Genomic DNA, 15,167 nt, shown 5'->3' on the forward strand with positions numbered 1-15,167 from the left:
TTATATTATATAGGGCTATCTTTATATAGATTTTTCTATTTTTCTATTTTTGGAAATTCCCCCCTGTCTTTTCCTTTTCCATTTTGGGATCGCACATGTATATATGTCATCTGACATTTTGTAATTTGCTTTTGTATTTTTAGTACTAACGTATGTCTTTTTCTACATCATTGCTTGTAATTCAAGCGTTTTAATATGTTGACTATTGTTCACATTATATGTGCGTTTTTTACTATATGTACTATACTTGCTGGATGGAGGTGAATAATGGGTTAAGCCCAGTGAAAACTCCCATCAGGGCGGACCCAATCTTTTCACCCCCATATAAGCGAGCCATTTGCACTATTGTTTTGTATGACTAAGGCTGCTGAGTGCAGCTGAAACGCGTCACCTTGTCATCACCCACAGTTACCGCTGAATAAATATTGCATTGCTTGACATCCTGCTCTGGACAACTCCATTTCTTTCTACTCCTGGTTATGGTTGAAAAAATACTCTAAAACACCAGGATACATAACTATATATATGTATATGTCTATAGAGCCACAAATAACTGCAGCAAGTGGTTACGGTGACTAAAGTGACCATCGGCGAGATATGAGACACAAATGTCCATTATTCTTTACACTGTGAGACATTGTAGTGTATTAGTTTTAAAGTAAAGATTCACTTACAAATCTGACATTCCACATTTCTTACTGAATAAAAGAGAACGGCAATGACGATGACAATATTAACACAGTCTGATGTGTTTTCCTTTCCCACTAATAATGAATATAATAGAATACAGATCCTACATGACATGTGTAGCGCTGTCACAACCTGCATCACACGTAATAAATAGAAAGCAGATTTCTTCCATTAGAAACCTGTTTTATTGGTACGACGTATTTACTTACAACAAGCCTTGCTGTTAAAAGAGTTTGTAGAAAATAACTCAATTAAGTTCAAAGCTAAAAACTGCTAAGCGTAATGAAAAATTCTCCCCTTAAGGTATACATAGCACGGCATCGCTGGTAATGGCGTCATTTCATGTGGGCCATTTTCAGCATCAGCTCTTATATGCATCCAGCACCAACGTTCCCAGTGGACGGGAGGCCTCTTAGCCTAAGTCTATCTTCAAACGGTTAAAGAGATTTACTGCTACCGTGAGACAATAAATATGGCACTGGTGAAATAAGTGTCTAGGAATAAAAGAAAGGGAAAAAATCAGCTTGGTAAATGTGTTCATCATGTCTGTGGGTGGAAAAAATATTTCCTGAAGTCTCCTCAGGGAACAGGGGGAACATGTTAGGAGAATTTAGTAATGAGACTCTTTCACTGGGGGGAAAAAGACCTTGACAATCTCCTTTAAATGGGTGCCAATTACGACTCTGATGTGAAGCAGGAAAGGTGACAGGTGAAAGGTCAGAGAAATTAGGTTCAGGTTTACTTCTGGGGAATGCTAGGGAGGTTACTATTAAACTTAATGACATGTTTTATACAAGGAAAAGGCACATATATGGGTTAGTCAGCTTCATATGATGCTGGGGAACTAGCCTCTCTCTCGTATGATTTGGTGAACTACATGTCATGGCATAGCATAGGAAGCCGTTTGGTGGTTTGGCTTCTTAAAGATAAAAAGCCACAGGTTATCTAGGCCTTCTAAAAAAAAAAACCGGTGCATTTCATGACAGTACGTTTCACACAAAGACATTCCTTTCAGATGACTGAACAATTCCAGAATCTATAATATGAAAACACACTACATCATCAATCTATGGGAACTAAGAATATAGAACACATGTGGGATTCACTGCTGAGCATACTAAGGAAATCTGGATAAGACCTAGAGCTCTGCCGAACCTACAATAGTTGAGTCGCATACACAGGACATCAGGAAGGCTTTTTTTTTTTTTTTTTTTGTAATTTAGGTTTTGTCAAAGAAATGCAGAAAATGATTTGACAGAACCCAATTCATTCTAAAGGATAAACACTCAAAACAGAATGACCGTAAATTCAGGAGTTAGTCCGGCGCAGAGAGGAACCATCAGGGAGCCAGATAAAATCAATGGATTTATTAGATGCAACGCGTTTCGCTGCGCATGCGCAGCTTCAGGATAAACACTGACACAGGAGATGCAAAATGGAGCATAGCATGGTGGTCTTTCTAGTAGTGTTTTTAAAGGCAGAACTTTTGGGTTTACATATACAGATTGCATAGGAATCAGTTTAAGTGCAAGAACTGATCCCAACTGAAGTGAAGCAAAAATGCATGAGATGTTATCAGTAGTGATGAGCAGCAGGGGCCATATTCGAATTTGCGATATTTCGCGAATATATTGACGATTATTCCTCCTATGCATATTCGCTATGTTCATTCACTTTTTTTTCCATGTGAAAATTTGCATAAAAATTCGTATGTGAAAAAAAAAAAACTAAAATTTGCATAAAAAACGAATATTCGTCAATACGAATATATAAAGCACTATATTCTAAATATTCGCAAAATCGTGAAGTGCCAATATTCGCAATAAAAATTAGCATTACAAATATTCCTGCTCAACACTAGTTATCAGGCTTTATAACACTTTCTATTATAGAGGGTTTAGAACTAGATAAGAAAATACATTGTCTGGACCAGTCAAGCGTCCTCAGTGGCACCCCAGATGCCTTGAACAACCCTATTAAGAACAACAGAATCAGTTCTAGCATCAGTTTCACTATAAAGCCAAAGGCAACTGGGCCAGGTGGTACAGTGGTCCCTCAACATACCATGGTAATCCGTTCCAAATGGACCATCGTTTGTTGAAACCATCGCATGTTGAGGGATCCGTGCAATGTAAAGTATAGGACAGTGGTCTACAACTTGCGGACCTCCAGATGTTGCAAAACTACAACACCCAGCATGCCCGGACAGCCGTTGGCTGTCCGGGCATGCTGGGTGTTGTAGTTTTGCAACATATGGAGGTCCGCAGGTTGAAGACCACTGTTAGAGGAAGTTGTACTCACCTGTCCCCGCCACTCCAGCTGCCCGGGATGTCGCCGTCGCCGCATCCCTGACACTCCAGCAAGGCCTCTGCTTCCCCGGCATCCGCGCGCTCCTTCGCCGCCATCACGTTGTCACGCACGCTGCTCCTATTGGATGATGGGACGGCGTGTGCAGCAACGTGATTACGTCAATGGAGAGCGCAGGGGATCCTGAAGAGGAAGTGACGGAGCCCCGGGGACAGGTAAGAGACATCACCGGAGCTCACGGGGCACCGTAAACAGCTATCCGGTAGCAGATGAAGCAGTCAGCGCTGCCGGATATCCGCTTATGCGATGGCCCCGACATAAAAAAGCATCGTATGTTGATGCTGCCTTCAATATGCGATGGCCTCTGAGAGGCCATCGCATGTTGAAATTATCGTATGTCGGGGCCATCGTAGGTCGAGGGGTCACTGTATATATATATTTATTTAATTTTTTTATTTTTTTTAAACTTTTGGGGAAAATATACTTGTTACCCATATTAACCAATCAATTAGTTTATTTTTCAAGATGTTTTTTAAAATAAAAGAAGCGAACTGATTGGTTGCTACGGGCAACTGGTTAGAGAAAGACTGTCAGCCTATTTACCCACACTAAACCAATACACTGGGTTATGGTGTTGGTGAAAAGGAGTCCAATGTGAGGTCACTTTAACTTACTGAGATATGTCCCCTAGAAGATTCTCCTTCTAGTGAAGTGGAGCCGAAGGCAATGAATATGTAAATTGGGCCAATTCAAAGAATCTTCTGGGAGACATATCTCAGGACCTACTGGACATATTTAAGTAAGTGACCCCTCGTTGGACTCCTGTTCACCCAGAATATAACCCAGTGTATTTGGTTGGTTTGGGTGAACAGACTGACAGTTTTCCATTCAATTTATTTCTAATTACAGGTTTGGCTAAATCTCCCCATTTGTCTTCTGAATATTGCAAAATGGTGCCCTACACTGGCAGCAGTGTGCCCCAACAAAATCAACAGATTGTGTCATTTTCACAAAATATACAGCATATAAATAAAAAAGATAACTTGTCTAATATGTCATGATAAGGTTAGGTTCACGTGTGTGTTTTATGTCTTTTTCTATATAGAAGGGAAAGCATAGCTGAAGCATTTTAGGTTCACAACACATTTAAAACAAATGTCTCGGATATCTCTGCCATTGATGCTCATAAAAAAGATGCCACATTGTAAATGTATTTTTCTGTACTGAAATGTATTGTCATCCGCACTAATACAGATGAGGAGATGGTATGGGATGTATACTGAACATAAGTATTACAAGGGCCACTCTTGATATTTTGATATATTCCTGTCTAAGGCAATTTGTCGTTTATTTTTTTGAGCCTCATTTTTAGCATTATACAGATGAAGAATGAACCAAAAGCAAAAAACTGCTAAAATAAAAAAAAACGTGTCAATGGTCTAATGAAGGTATATATATATATATATATATATATATATATATATATATATGTATATATATATATATATATATATATATATACAATGCCAAATATGTCAGCAAATTTTCCCAGTGTATACCCCGGATGATCACCCTATAGGTGGTATAAACCCAGTCTTATGTTTATTTTCAATTAAGTGAAAGTAAAACAAAAGGCACACAAAGCCAACACCTACGGCATGCTGGGATTTCATAAAATGAGGTATGCCCTGAACAAACTGTAAGCTCAGAAATCAGCCAAAAAATAAATAAAAAAAACACAAGAAAAATATTCTTTGTGGGAATAGGAAATACTATTATTTACTTACGGACACTTTTACACAGCAGTATTTTGGTCAGTAGTTTGGTTCAAAAACTAAGCCAAAACTAGGAATGGAGCATTAAAGGGGTACTCTGCTGCTCACGGGGTGTGATGTCATGAGGGGGCGGGGCTATGACATCACAAGCTCTTGGTGCCGGCTCCAGCGTTCGGAACAGTTTGTTCCAGACAATGAGCAGTGGAGCACCCCTTTAACAGTGATGGGTTAGAGTGCACCTCTTCCTGGTTTTAGACCCTCTACTGGTTTTGGGCTTCAAACATTGATGGAAAATTGATCCAATGCTTTTATTCAAACTGATGCCATGAGCACTTTTTTTTTTGGGGGGGGGGTAGGAGGGGTTTTACAAGCATTTTGTGTTTTTTTAATGATGTTTTTAAAATTCTATAAAGCAGCCAATGTGAAAAACACCAGAATAAATTATACACCCAAAGCATGCTGTGTTTGGGGATAAAAAAAAAACAAATACCACAAACATTCTAAAAGCTAAAATGCCGTATATTAAGACTTCTGATCATTTTCTATAGACATCAGAGTAGCAACTGAATAAAAAATACAAATGATTCGTGTAAATCTAAGTTTCTACTTGTTTTTTTTTTGAGGGGGACGCAGAGAAAAACGCCAAGTCTGCCGCATGGCGTTTTTGCGGCCAAAAAACGCTGCGGCCAGATGTTAGCTGTAAATCAATGAGAAATTGGAAAAACTGCCAAGGTGCCAAAAATGCAATTTCCACACAAATGAAAAAATGCCAGAAAAAAAAGCCAGATGCAGGAAATTGTACTGGCGTTTTTTCAGGCATTTTTTCTTGCGTTTTTTCCAAACAAAAAATGCAGTAAAAAATAACAAGTAGAAACTTAGCCTAAAATAAGACTTATGTCTCAAACAAGAAAAATAAGAATAATAATAGCCTATATGAAAAGATTTACACCATTTTCAGTTTTTTGGGCCCACTTCTGGTTTTGGCTAAAAATACTGACTAAGGGTAAGGTCACACGTGCTGTAGTTTGCTGCTGCGTATTTTCTGCAGCTGGTTATGCTTCTCCATTGAATACAACAGGTAGGAAAATACGCACAGCAAAATATGGCACGTGTGACCCTACTTTACGGGTACGCTGACATACACCAGGATTTTCTATGGATTTAAAGCTGTCAAATCTGCAATTGCGGATCCGCAACTGTGGATTTTACAAGGAAATTCTTATGTATTATCAACTGCTTTGGAAAATCCACAACGGCAGATCCATAGTTGCTGTCCCACAACTTTAAATTTGCAGCGGATAATAATGTGTTCCATTCCAGTCTATAGAAATGCAGCTCTTAATGTGGCAATGACTGCAATCTTTTATACAGTGTGTGCACTGACAGCCACTTTTCCTTAGACTTTAATGGAGCACATTACAGTGACCCCCCCGACCTATGATGGCCCCGACATACGATCATTTCAACATACGATGGCTTCTCAGAGGCCATTGCATGTTGAAGGCGGCATCAACATACGATGCTTTTGTATGTCGGGGCCATCGCATAAACGGCTATCCGGCAGCGCAGATTGCTTCAGCTGCCACCGGATAGCCATTTACGGTGCCCCGTGTGGTCCGCTGACGATCACTTACCTGTCCTTGGGGCTCCAGCGCATCCTCTTCTGGACCCCTCCATCGTCGGCGCTCTCCTCCAACGTCATGACGCCGCTGCGCACGCCGTCCCATCATCCAATAGGAGCGGCGTGCGTAGCGATGTGATGGCGGCGACGGAGAGAGAGGATGCCGGGGAAGCAGAGGCCTTGCTGGAGCGTCGGGGACGCGGCGACAGCGATGAACGGCGACATCCAGGGCAGCGGTGATGAGCGGTGATGGTCCGGAGCGGCAGGGACAGGTGAGTACAACCTTTAATACCAGTGGTCTTCAACCTGTGGACCTCCAGATGTTGCAAAACTACAACTCCCAGCATGCCCGGACAGCCGTTGGCTGTCCGGGCATGCTGGGTGTTGTAGTTTTGCAACATCTGGAGGTCCGCAGGTTGTAGACCACTGTCCTATACTTTACATTGCACGGATCCCTCAACATACAATGGTTTCAACAAACGATGGCCCATTTAGAACGGATTACCATCGTATGTTGAGGGACCACTGTATAAACTAAATAATACTGCAGCTTTTCTAAGGCTTAGTTCACATATGTGATGACATGTTTTATGCACCTGTCCAGCAGCCATAAATTCTGAATACAGAATTTCTCTTTCCATTTTAGGACGACGTCCAACAACACAAATGATGTTTCTGGATGACAAACTAACGCCATAGGAAACCAAGAGATCACGTTTGTCATCAGTTTCTCTTCTGTGTATTTGTACTAAACCAGAGGGAATAATTCCAAGGGGCCAGACACATGAAGAAACCCTGAGAAAATAACAAAATAAGTATAGGTTCCCATCTGCACCCAGATGTCCATTATTCTATTGTGTTACAGAAAAATTTGGGCAGTGCTAGATATATCACATGATGAATACCAATGGCGCCCGACAGACTATAATGGGGACCACCGTGTTTCTACCCATGGTGTAGGTCATTTTACATAAAGCCGCATGCCGAGCTACATTTAGGGCCTTATAACAGAATATGTGAGGGAGTCTCCCAACAGAGTTTCTGAAAACAATGTCAACCTAGTCTTTTGCCGAAAACCACCCGAAGCTTAGTTTACACATAGTAAAAATGAAGCCAAAATATTGCAGTAAAATAAGTATAAAAAGCAGCAGTATTAAAAAAAAAAAAACTAAAGTCATTCCAGCATTTGAATGAGTTTTTTTATTTTTTTTTTAGCTTTTCCATAGTCTTTAATTAAACACATTATTAGATTTATAAAAAAAAATAAGAAAAAAAAAGTTACTGCTGCTTTTATACCTATTTTACTGCCATTTATTTTTTGTTTGTTTTTGTTGTTGTTTTGAATTTACAGTGTGTGAACACCGCCTTAGCTATTTTCACACGGTTTTGGATGCTCATTCTGAACAAAATGGACAAAAGGCAAAAAATAAATAAATGTGCGAACGGAATAATTGCTGAAAAACTGCTGCAAAACTGTATGTGAACATAGCCTTAAAGGAGAACTCCGGAATAGGAAAATAATCGTCCAGTAAAAAAAATAAACAGATACATACCTTTCTTCGCTGCCCTGGGGCCTCCAGTAACCCGCTCCGGCCTCTGCCGCGATCCTCTTCCTGGTTGCCGGTGGTCGGCGAGTCATACTGCGCTCAGCCAATCACCGGCTGCAGTGAAGTCCCGACTCGGCCGGCAATAGGCTGAGCGGCAGTGTGACGTTTTCGGCCCCGGAAGCAGATGCCGGTGTAGTGAAGAATTGTGTGTCTTGAAGCGTTCTCACACTGCCGCTCAGCCTATCGTCGGCTGACCACCGGCAACCAGGAAGAGGATCGTGGCAGAGGCCGGAGCCGGTTACCGGAGGCACCAGGGGATTGAAGGAAGGTATGTACCTGCCAACAGTATGGACGATAATTTTCCTATTCCGGAGTTCTCCTGGTTAACTTGGTTAACTCATTAATTTTGTCAATATTTGGTCCACATTTCGGTCAGTATTTTCAGTCAAAACCTGGAGTGGGTACAGAACACAGAAAAAGTATAAATCTTTACATTATCGTTTTTCCCTAAAAATACCTACCAACATACAATGTGTGAACTCATCTTACCATACTAGATCCAACATATTTAATCTAATATGTAAAAGAGGAGCTTGTACGTCAGAAAACATTAAATATGGAATTTAGGCCTAATGTAGTCAGGTAATCTGTCAATCAATCTGTGACAGATATCCTTTCATAGACATGGCTACATAGATGCAGAAGACTGATGCAACGTACATAAGTGTCTGACAAAATACACTTTTAAAATATATAGTATGGACAAATGCCCTTTATAATATGACCAGTTTATTTGTTGTTTATATGTTATCTATATAAAATTCAATAAAATATAAATAAATGAAAAAAAAATCATATATATATATTTGTTGTTTATATGTTATCTATATAAAATTCAATAAAATATAAGTAAATGAAAAAAAAATCATATATATATACATATATATTTTTTCATTTATTTATATTTTATTGAATTTTATATAGATAACATATAAACAACAAATATATATATATATATATATATATATATATATATAGTATGACTTTCACTTGCATCATTATTTTAGGACTATATTTCCAGCAGTCGTGATTGATAACCTAAGGTCACATCTTTATTTTAGTGTTGTTTGTTGTGCTATTCATGTACATTGATTGGACAACTAATATGTATCAGTTTCCATCAGTTTTTAGTCATTTTTATTTTATTTTTTTAAACTGTCATTTTTATTAAAGAGTTTTTCAAAATACAAATTAAAATATAGAAGTATACAAATAAGGCTGGGTTCACATATATCAGTCGTCGTGCACCGGAGGGAAACTGATGCTAGAACTGATCCCATTCATTTGAATGGGACAGTTCACAATCATCCAGCGTCTCAATTTTGACGCCGGATAGTTGGACATGCCGGAGGGCACCGGACAGGGGAACCCAGCTTGCTGCGTTCCCCTGTCCGTTGCCCAGAAAAAAATGGATGCCGCATGCAATACATCTGATGACAAGTTGTCATCAGTTGTGGCATCAGTTGCGTCGAGATTTAGGCTGAGTTTACCTATGCCAGATGCCGGACATATGTGAACCCAGCCTAACAACATGGAGGGATAGGCCTGATAGTTAGCAAAACAGAACACAAATACCAGGAGTTTTTAGTCATTTTTAATCTGGTTCTATTTCCAGGACCCGCCAATTGTTATGTCCATTATTATATCTTGTGATTTAAAAAAAAAAAAAAGATCCTTATTACTTTAATATAAATGAATGTGCATCCCAAGGATGCGAAGGCCTCTGTCAATGTTAATATGAGATTAAGAAAAATGCCAACATGTGCATTATTTTATTTTATACAGATATTCCTCCTTTTAAGATTACATCAGATTTACAAACAGTTCTTTAATGTGTTAATAAATCTGCTGCAGATTTTATGGAATTTAGATTTTTTTTTAAATACACTATTCATACATGATTGCTAGGCCCAGATGACATGCTGCAGAAAAGGAATAAATGACTGGTGGAAATATGTAAACCCACCCCTTATGTGCCAGGCTGCTACTGTTTACTTTAGTATTTAAAGGTGGTTACGGGCAAAAGTATTCGTGGCATTTATCAGCCCAAAACCAATTGCAATTGTACAGGGGAAAAAAAGAGGCTACATGTGTCCCATACTAATAAATAAATAAAGTTGGAATGTTTTTTAGGTCACCATAGACCAGTGTTTCCCAACCAGGGTGCCTCCAGCTGTTGCAAAACTACAACTCCCAGCATGCCCGGACAGCCTATGGCTGTCCGGGCATGCTGGGAGTTGTAGTTTTGCAACAGCTGGAGGCACCCTTGTTGGGAAACCCTGCCACAGACTATATCAAATGATAATTTTCACTATAGCACATCCAGAGAAGTGTGTGCAAAAATAAACAGCACCACCAAAAAGATAGGAACACCATCATGTTTATCCAGGAATATCCGGAACCTGTCAGATCCTATTTGTGCTGTTACTATTGTATACTAACAACTAAACCAATATTAATCCTGAGAATATGGAAGTGGACATTGGTTGTAATACTCTTATATTTTGGTGTTGAGCTTTGCCGCTGGAGCCTTTTTATACATCACTTTCCAGATTGTGTTTACAGAAACAATTTAGTCACCTCCCTGCTGTGGTTAAAAATGATCATAAAGTAAAGTAAATGCTGTACAGCCACAACTGGTCCAAAATATAAAGAATATTAGGTTATTAGAACTCCATATAAAGTGCGGAGAAAAAGCTCAGAAAGACTGTGTCCCAGGGTGTAATGGACAGGAAACCTCACAGAGGGTTAAGTAGGTAAATGACCTAATTGTGTGCGATAGACGGAGAGCGAAATATATATAGATCATAGATAGAAATAGATATATGATAGAAGATAAATAGATAGATGATAGATAGATAGATAGATAGATAGATGAATAGATAGATTGATGATAGATTCATAGATAGATAGATAGATAATAGATAGATAGATAATATATAGAAAGAAAGATAGATAGATAGATGATAGATGGATGATATATAGATGAATAAATAAATTGATGATAGATTTATAGATAGATAGATAATAGATAGATAGATGAATAAATAGATTTATAATAGATAGATAGATAGATAGATAGATAGACAGACAGATAGATGATAGATAGATAGATAAATGAATAAATAGATTGATGATATATAGATAGATAGATAGATAGATAGATAGATAGATAGATAGATAGATAGATAGTGGTATTAATCTATCTCATATCTGTCTCATATCTATCAATCTCATATCTATCTCCTATCTGTCATCTATCTATCAATCATCTATCATCTATCTTTCTATCTACCTATCTATTATCTATCTATCTCATATATATATCTCCTATCTATCTTTTTATCTATCATCTATCTATTTACTCATCTATCTATCTTTCTATCTACCTATCTATTTATCTATCTCATGTCTATCTATCAATCTCATAGATGAATAGATAGATGATAGATATGAGATAGATATAATATAGATAGATGAATAAATAAATATATAGATGATAGATAGATAGATAGATAGATAGATAGATAAATAGATATAATATAGATAAATATGAGATAGATAGGCAGACAGATAGAGAAAATAGATGATAGATAGATAGATAGATAGATAAATATGAGATAGATAATAGATAGATAGATAGATCTGAGATAGATAATAGATAGATAATAGATAGATAGATAAATCAATAAATAGATAGATAATAGATAGATAGATAGATAGATAGATGAATAGACAGACTGAATATACGCAAATGAATGGATTGATAAACAATAAATAAATATAGGGCAGATGAATAGATTGATGAATAAATATAGGGCAGATGCTCGCGGTTATATGACGAGTGTGTGTAGGTCTGTGGCATGGTGGTGGCTGGTAGTGGTTGGTGGTGGTGGTGGTGGTGGTTGGTAATGGTGGTGGTGGTGGTGGTGGTTGGTAATGGTGGTGGTGGTGGTGGTGGTTGGTAATGGTGGTGGTGGTGGTGGTGGTTGGTAATGGTGGTGGTGGTGGTGGTGGTTGGTAATGGTGGTGGTGGTGGTGGTGGTTGTGGTTGGTAGTGGTGGTGGTGGTGGTGGTTGGTAATGGTGGTGGTGGTTGGTAGTGGTGGTGGTGGTGGTGGTGGTGGCACCTACCTGTACCCGGGCCTCGGTGAGCTCGGTCCTGAGCGCCAGCTGCTCCCTCACATAGACATCCGGGTAGTGTGTCTTCTGGAAGACTTTCTCCAGCTCCTCCAGCTGTAGACTAGTGAAGGTGGTGCGGTGCCTCCTCTTCTTACTGCTGGACACATTACTGTCACACTTATCCGCCAGCTCGTCCAGCTCCCCCTTCTCCAGCCCCTTCACCGGAGACACCCGGACACTGCAGCAAGTCTCCAGGGGCACTGCCTGCTGCTGCCCCTCCACTTTAGCCAGGCCATAGTTCACTGCCATAGACGGAAACACAGATTGGGATTAGGCAGGACACACCACATGGGAACGTCTTCTCTCTATTTATCTGGGAAGACCACCCCTTATTATCCGGACCAGATCTCCTGTGACGAATCTGCAGTCCAATATATGCATACTCACTATTTCCTTCATGCAGTTTGGGGTGGTCTTCTCCAAGAAGTTTTACTATATATATATATATATATATATATATATATATATATATATATATATATATCATCATTATTATTATTATTATTTGAATAGCCTACTGCACTAGAGCCCTGCTGTGAGGTAGAAGGATATTGTGACACCTAGGGTGCCTGTCCCCACCACAGCCCAATCTATCCTTCCAGTGGATGGGGAACTACCTAATATCCGCCACCTCAGATTTATCACTTTCGGCTGTAAATAACATTAGGCGATGTGTCCCTGATATTGTCACATAGAGATAATGATGATAATAAAGAACAATGATCATAACAACACACTATGTCACTGACTGTTAATTTCAGAAGCTATGTATAATGACAATGAACTATGTAGAGCAGTGTTTACCAACCAGGGGGCCTCCAGCTGTTGCAAAACTACAACTCCCAGCATGCCTGGACAGCCTTCGGCTGTCCAGGCATGCTGGGAGTTGTAGTTTTGCAACAGCTGGAGGCCCCCTGGTTGGGAAACACTGATGTAGAGAGATGAATACACACCTCTATACCACAAATTGGGGGGCATTTCAAAGCTGTATCATTTTAGGGCTGGTCTGCCAGTTGTAGTAGTAGTCTGGACATTTATTATCTTATTATTATTATTTATATGTGATACTATTTGATTTGTCAAATACAGAAGCGTTAAATAGAGGAAAAGAAGATGTGATTGTAATGATAATAAAGTAGTGGTGACAGATGACTGACCAGGGTAGATCTGTGTGACAGTGCCCAGATTCTGCCCATGCCCACCCGCTACCAGTTATTCACATCTCGTCAATTATAAAGAAATCATTGCCTGGCACCCTACCCACTGTCTGCAGGTTATATAGGAAGATAGATCATGTAGAGGATTGATCGAAATGAATGGATAGAAAGAGAGAGATAAATACTCTAAGATGGATAGTAGATAGATAGATACTATAATATAGATAAATAAAATATAATATAGATAGATGATAGATAGATAAATATTATAATACAGATAGATAGATAGACAATAAAACAAATTAAATATCATATAGTCAGATTATAGATAGATAGATAAATAAATAGATACTATAATATAGATAGATAGATAGATAGATAAATACTATAATATAGATAGATAATAGATAAATATTATAATACAGATAGATAGATAGATAGATAGATAGACAATAAAACAAATTAAATACCATATAGTCAGATTATAGATAGATAGATAAATACATAGATACTATAATATAGATAGATAGATACTATAGATACTATAATATAAATAGATAGATACTATAATATAGATAGATAGATACTATAATATAGATATATACTATAGATACTATAATATAGATAGATAGATAGATAGATAGATACTGTAATATAGATAGATAGATACTATAATATAGATAGATAGATAGATACTATAATATAGATAGATAGATAGATACTATAGATACTATAATATAGATAGATAGATACTATAGATACTATAATATAAATAGATAGATACTATAATATAGATAGATAGATACTATAATATAGATATATACTATAGATACTATAATATAGATAGATAGATAGATAGATACTATAGATACTATAATATAAATAGATAGATACTATAATATAGATAGATAGATACTATAATATAGATATATACTATAGATACTATAATATAGATAGACAATTGAAGAATAAATACATACCATATAGACAGATAGATGATGGATAGTATATTTTTGTAAATCGTTGTGATAATACAGAAGTTATTATAGAATCGATATGTAGATGTATCATTTTAGAATATTCTTAGTGATCAATAATATATAAAGATGTTTACATAATATAAATCACAATGCACTATAATAATAACGATTGATAAATGTCATCATTATCTCTTATTTTATATTATAGCGGCCAGATATACAGTTATAGGTATATAGTGATCGCTGTTGATATATCATTTATAATAAGTATACATTAGTAGAATAGATTATTATACAGAGATGTAATGGATTGTTATAGATATTAAAGATCACTATATATCTATAACTGTATATCTATAACTATATATCTATAAAAATGCATTACATCTCTATAATAATCTATTCTACTAATATATACTTATTAAAGATCACTATATATCTATAACTGTATATCTATAACTATATAAGTATATATTAGTAGAATAGATTATTATACAGAGATGTAATGCATTTTTATAGATATTCAGTTATAGATATATAGTTATATATATATAGTTATAAATATACAGTTATAGATATACAGTTATAGATATATAGTGATCTTTAATAAGTATATATTAGTAGAATAGATTATTATACAGAGATGTAATGCATTGTTATAGATATTCAGTTATAGCTATATAGTTATAGATCTACAGTTATAGATATACAGTTATAGATATATAGTTATAGATATACAGTTATAGATATATAGTTATAGATATACAGTTATAGATATACAGTTATAGATATATAGTTATAGATATACAGTTATAGATATACAGTTATAGATATATAGTTATAGATATA

General features: G+C 37.1%; 1 protein-coding gene across 1 annotated transcript in view; it reads right to left on the bottom strand.

Annotated features, from left to right (window-relative positions):
• ALX1 (ALX homeobox 1) overlaps nt 1-15,167 on the bottom strand; it is a 33,096-nt gene that overhangs the window by 17,333 nt on the left and 596 nt on the right. The window contains exon 2 of the mRNA XM_056569394.1: nt 12,134-12,423. Within this exon, the coding sequence (XP_056425369.1) occupies nt 12,134-12,423 (290 nt within the window). The remainder of the gene's footprint in view (nt 1-12,133; nt 12,424-15,167) is intronic.

This window comes from Hyla sarda, chromosome 4 (genome assembly GCF_029499605.1).
Source record: "Hyla sarda isolate aHylSar1 chromosome 4, aHylSar1.hap1, whole genome shotgun sequence".
NCBI classification, from domain to species: Eukaryota; Metazoa; Chordata; class Amphibia; order Anura; family Hylidae; genus Hyla; species Hyla sarda.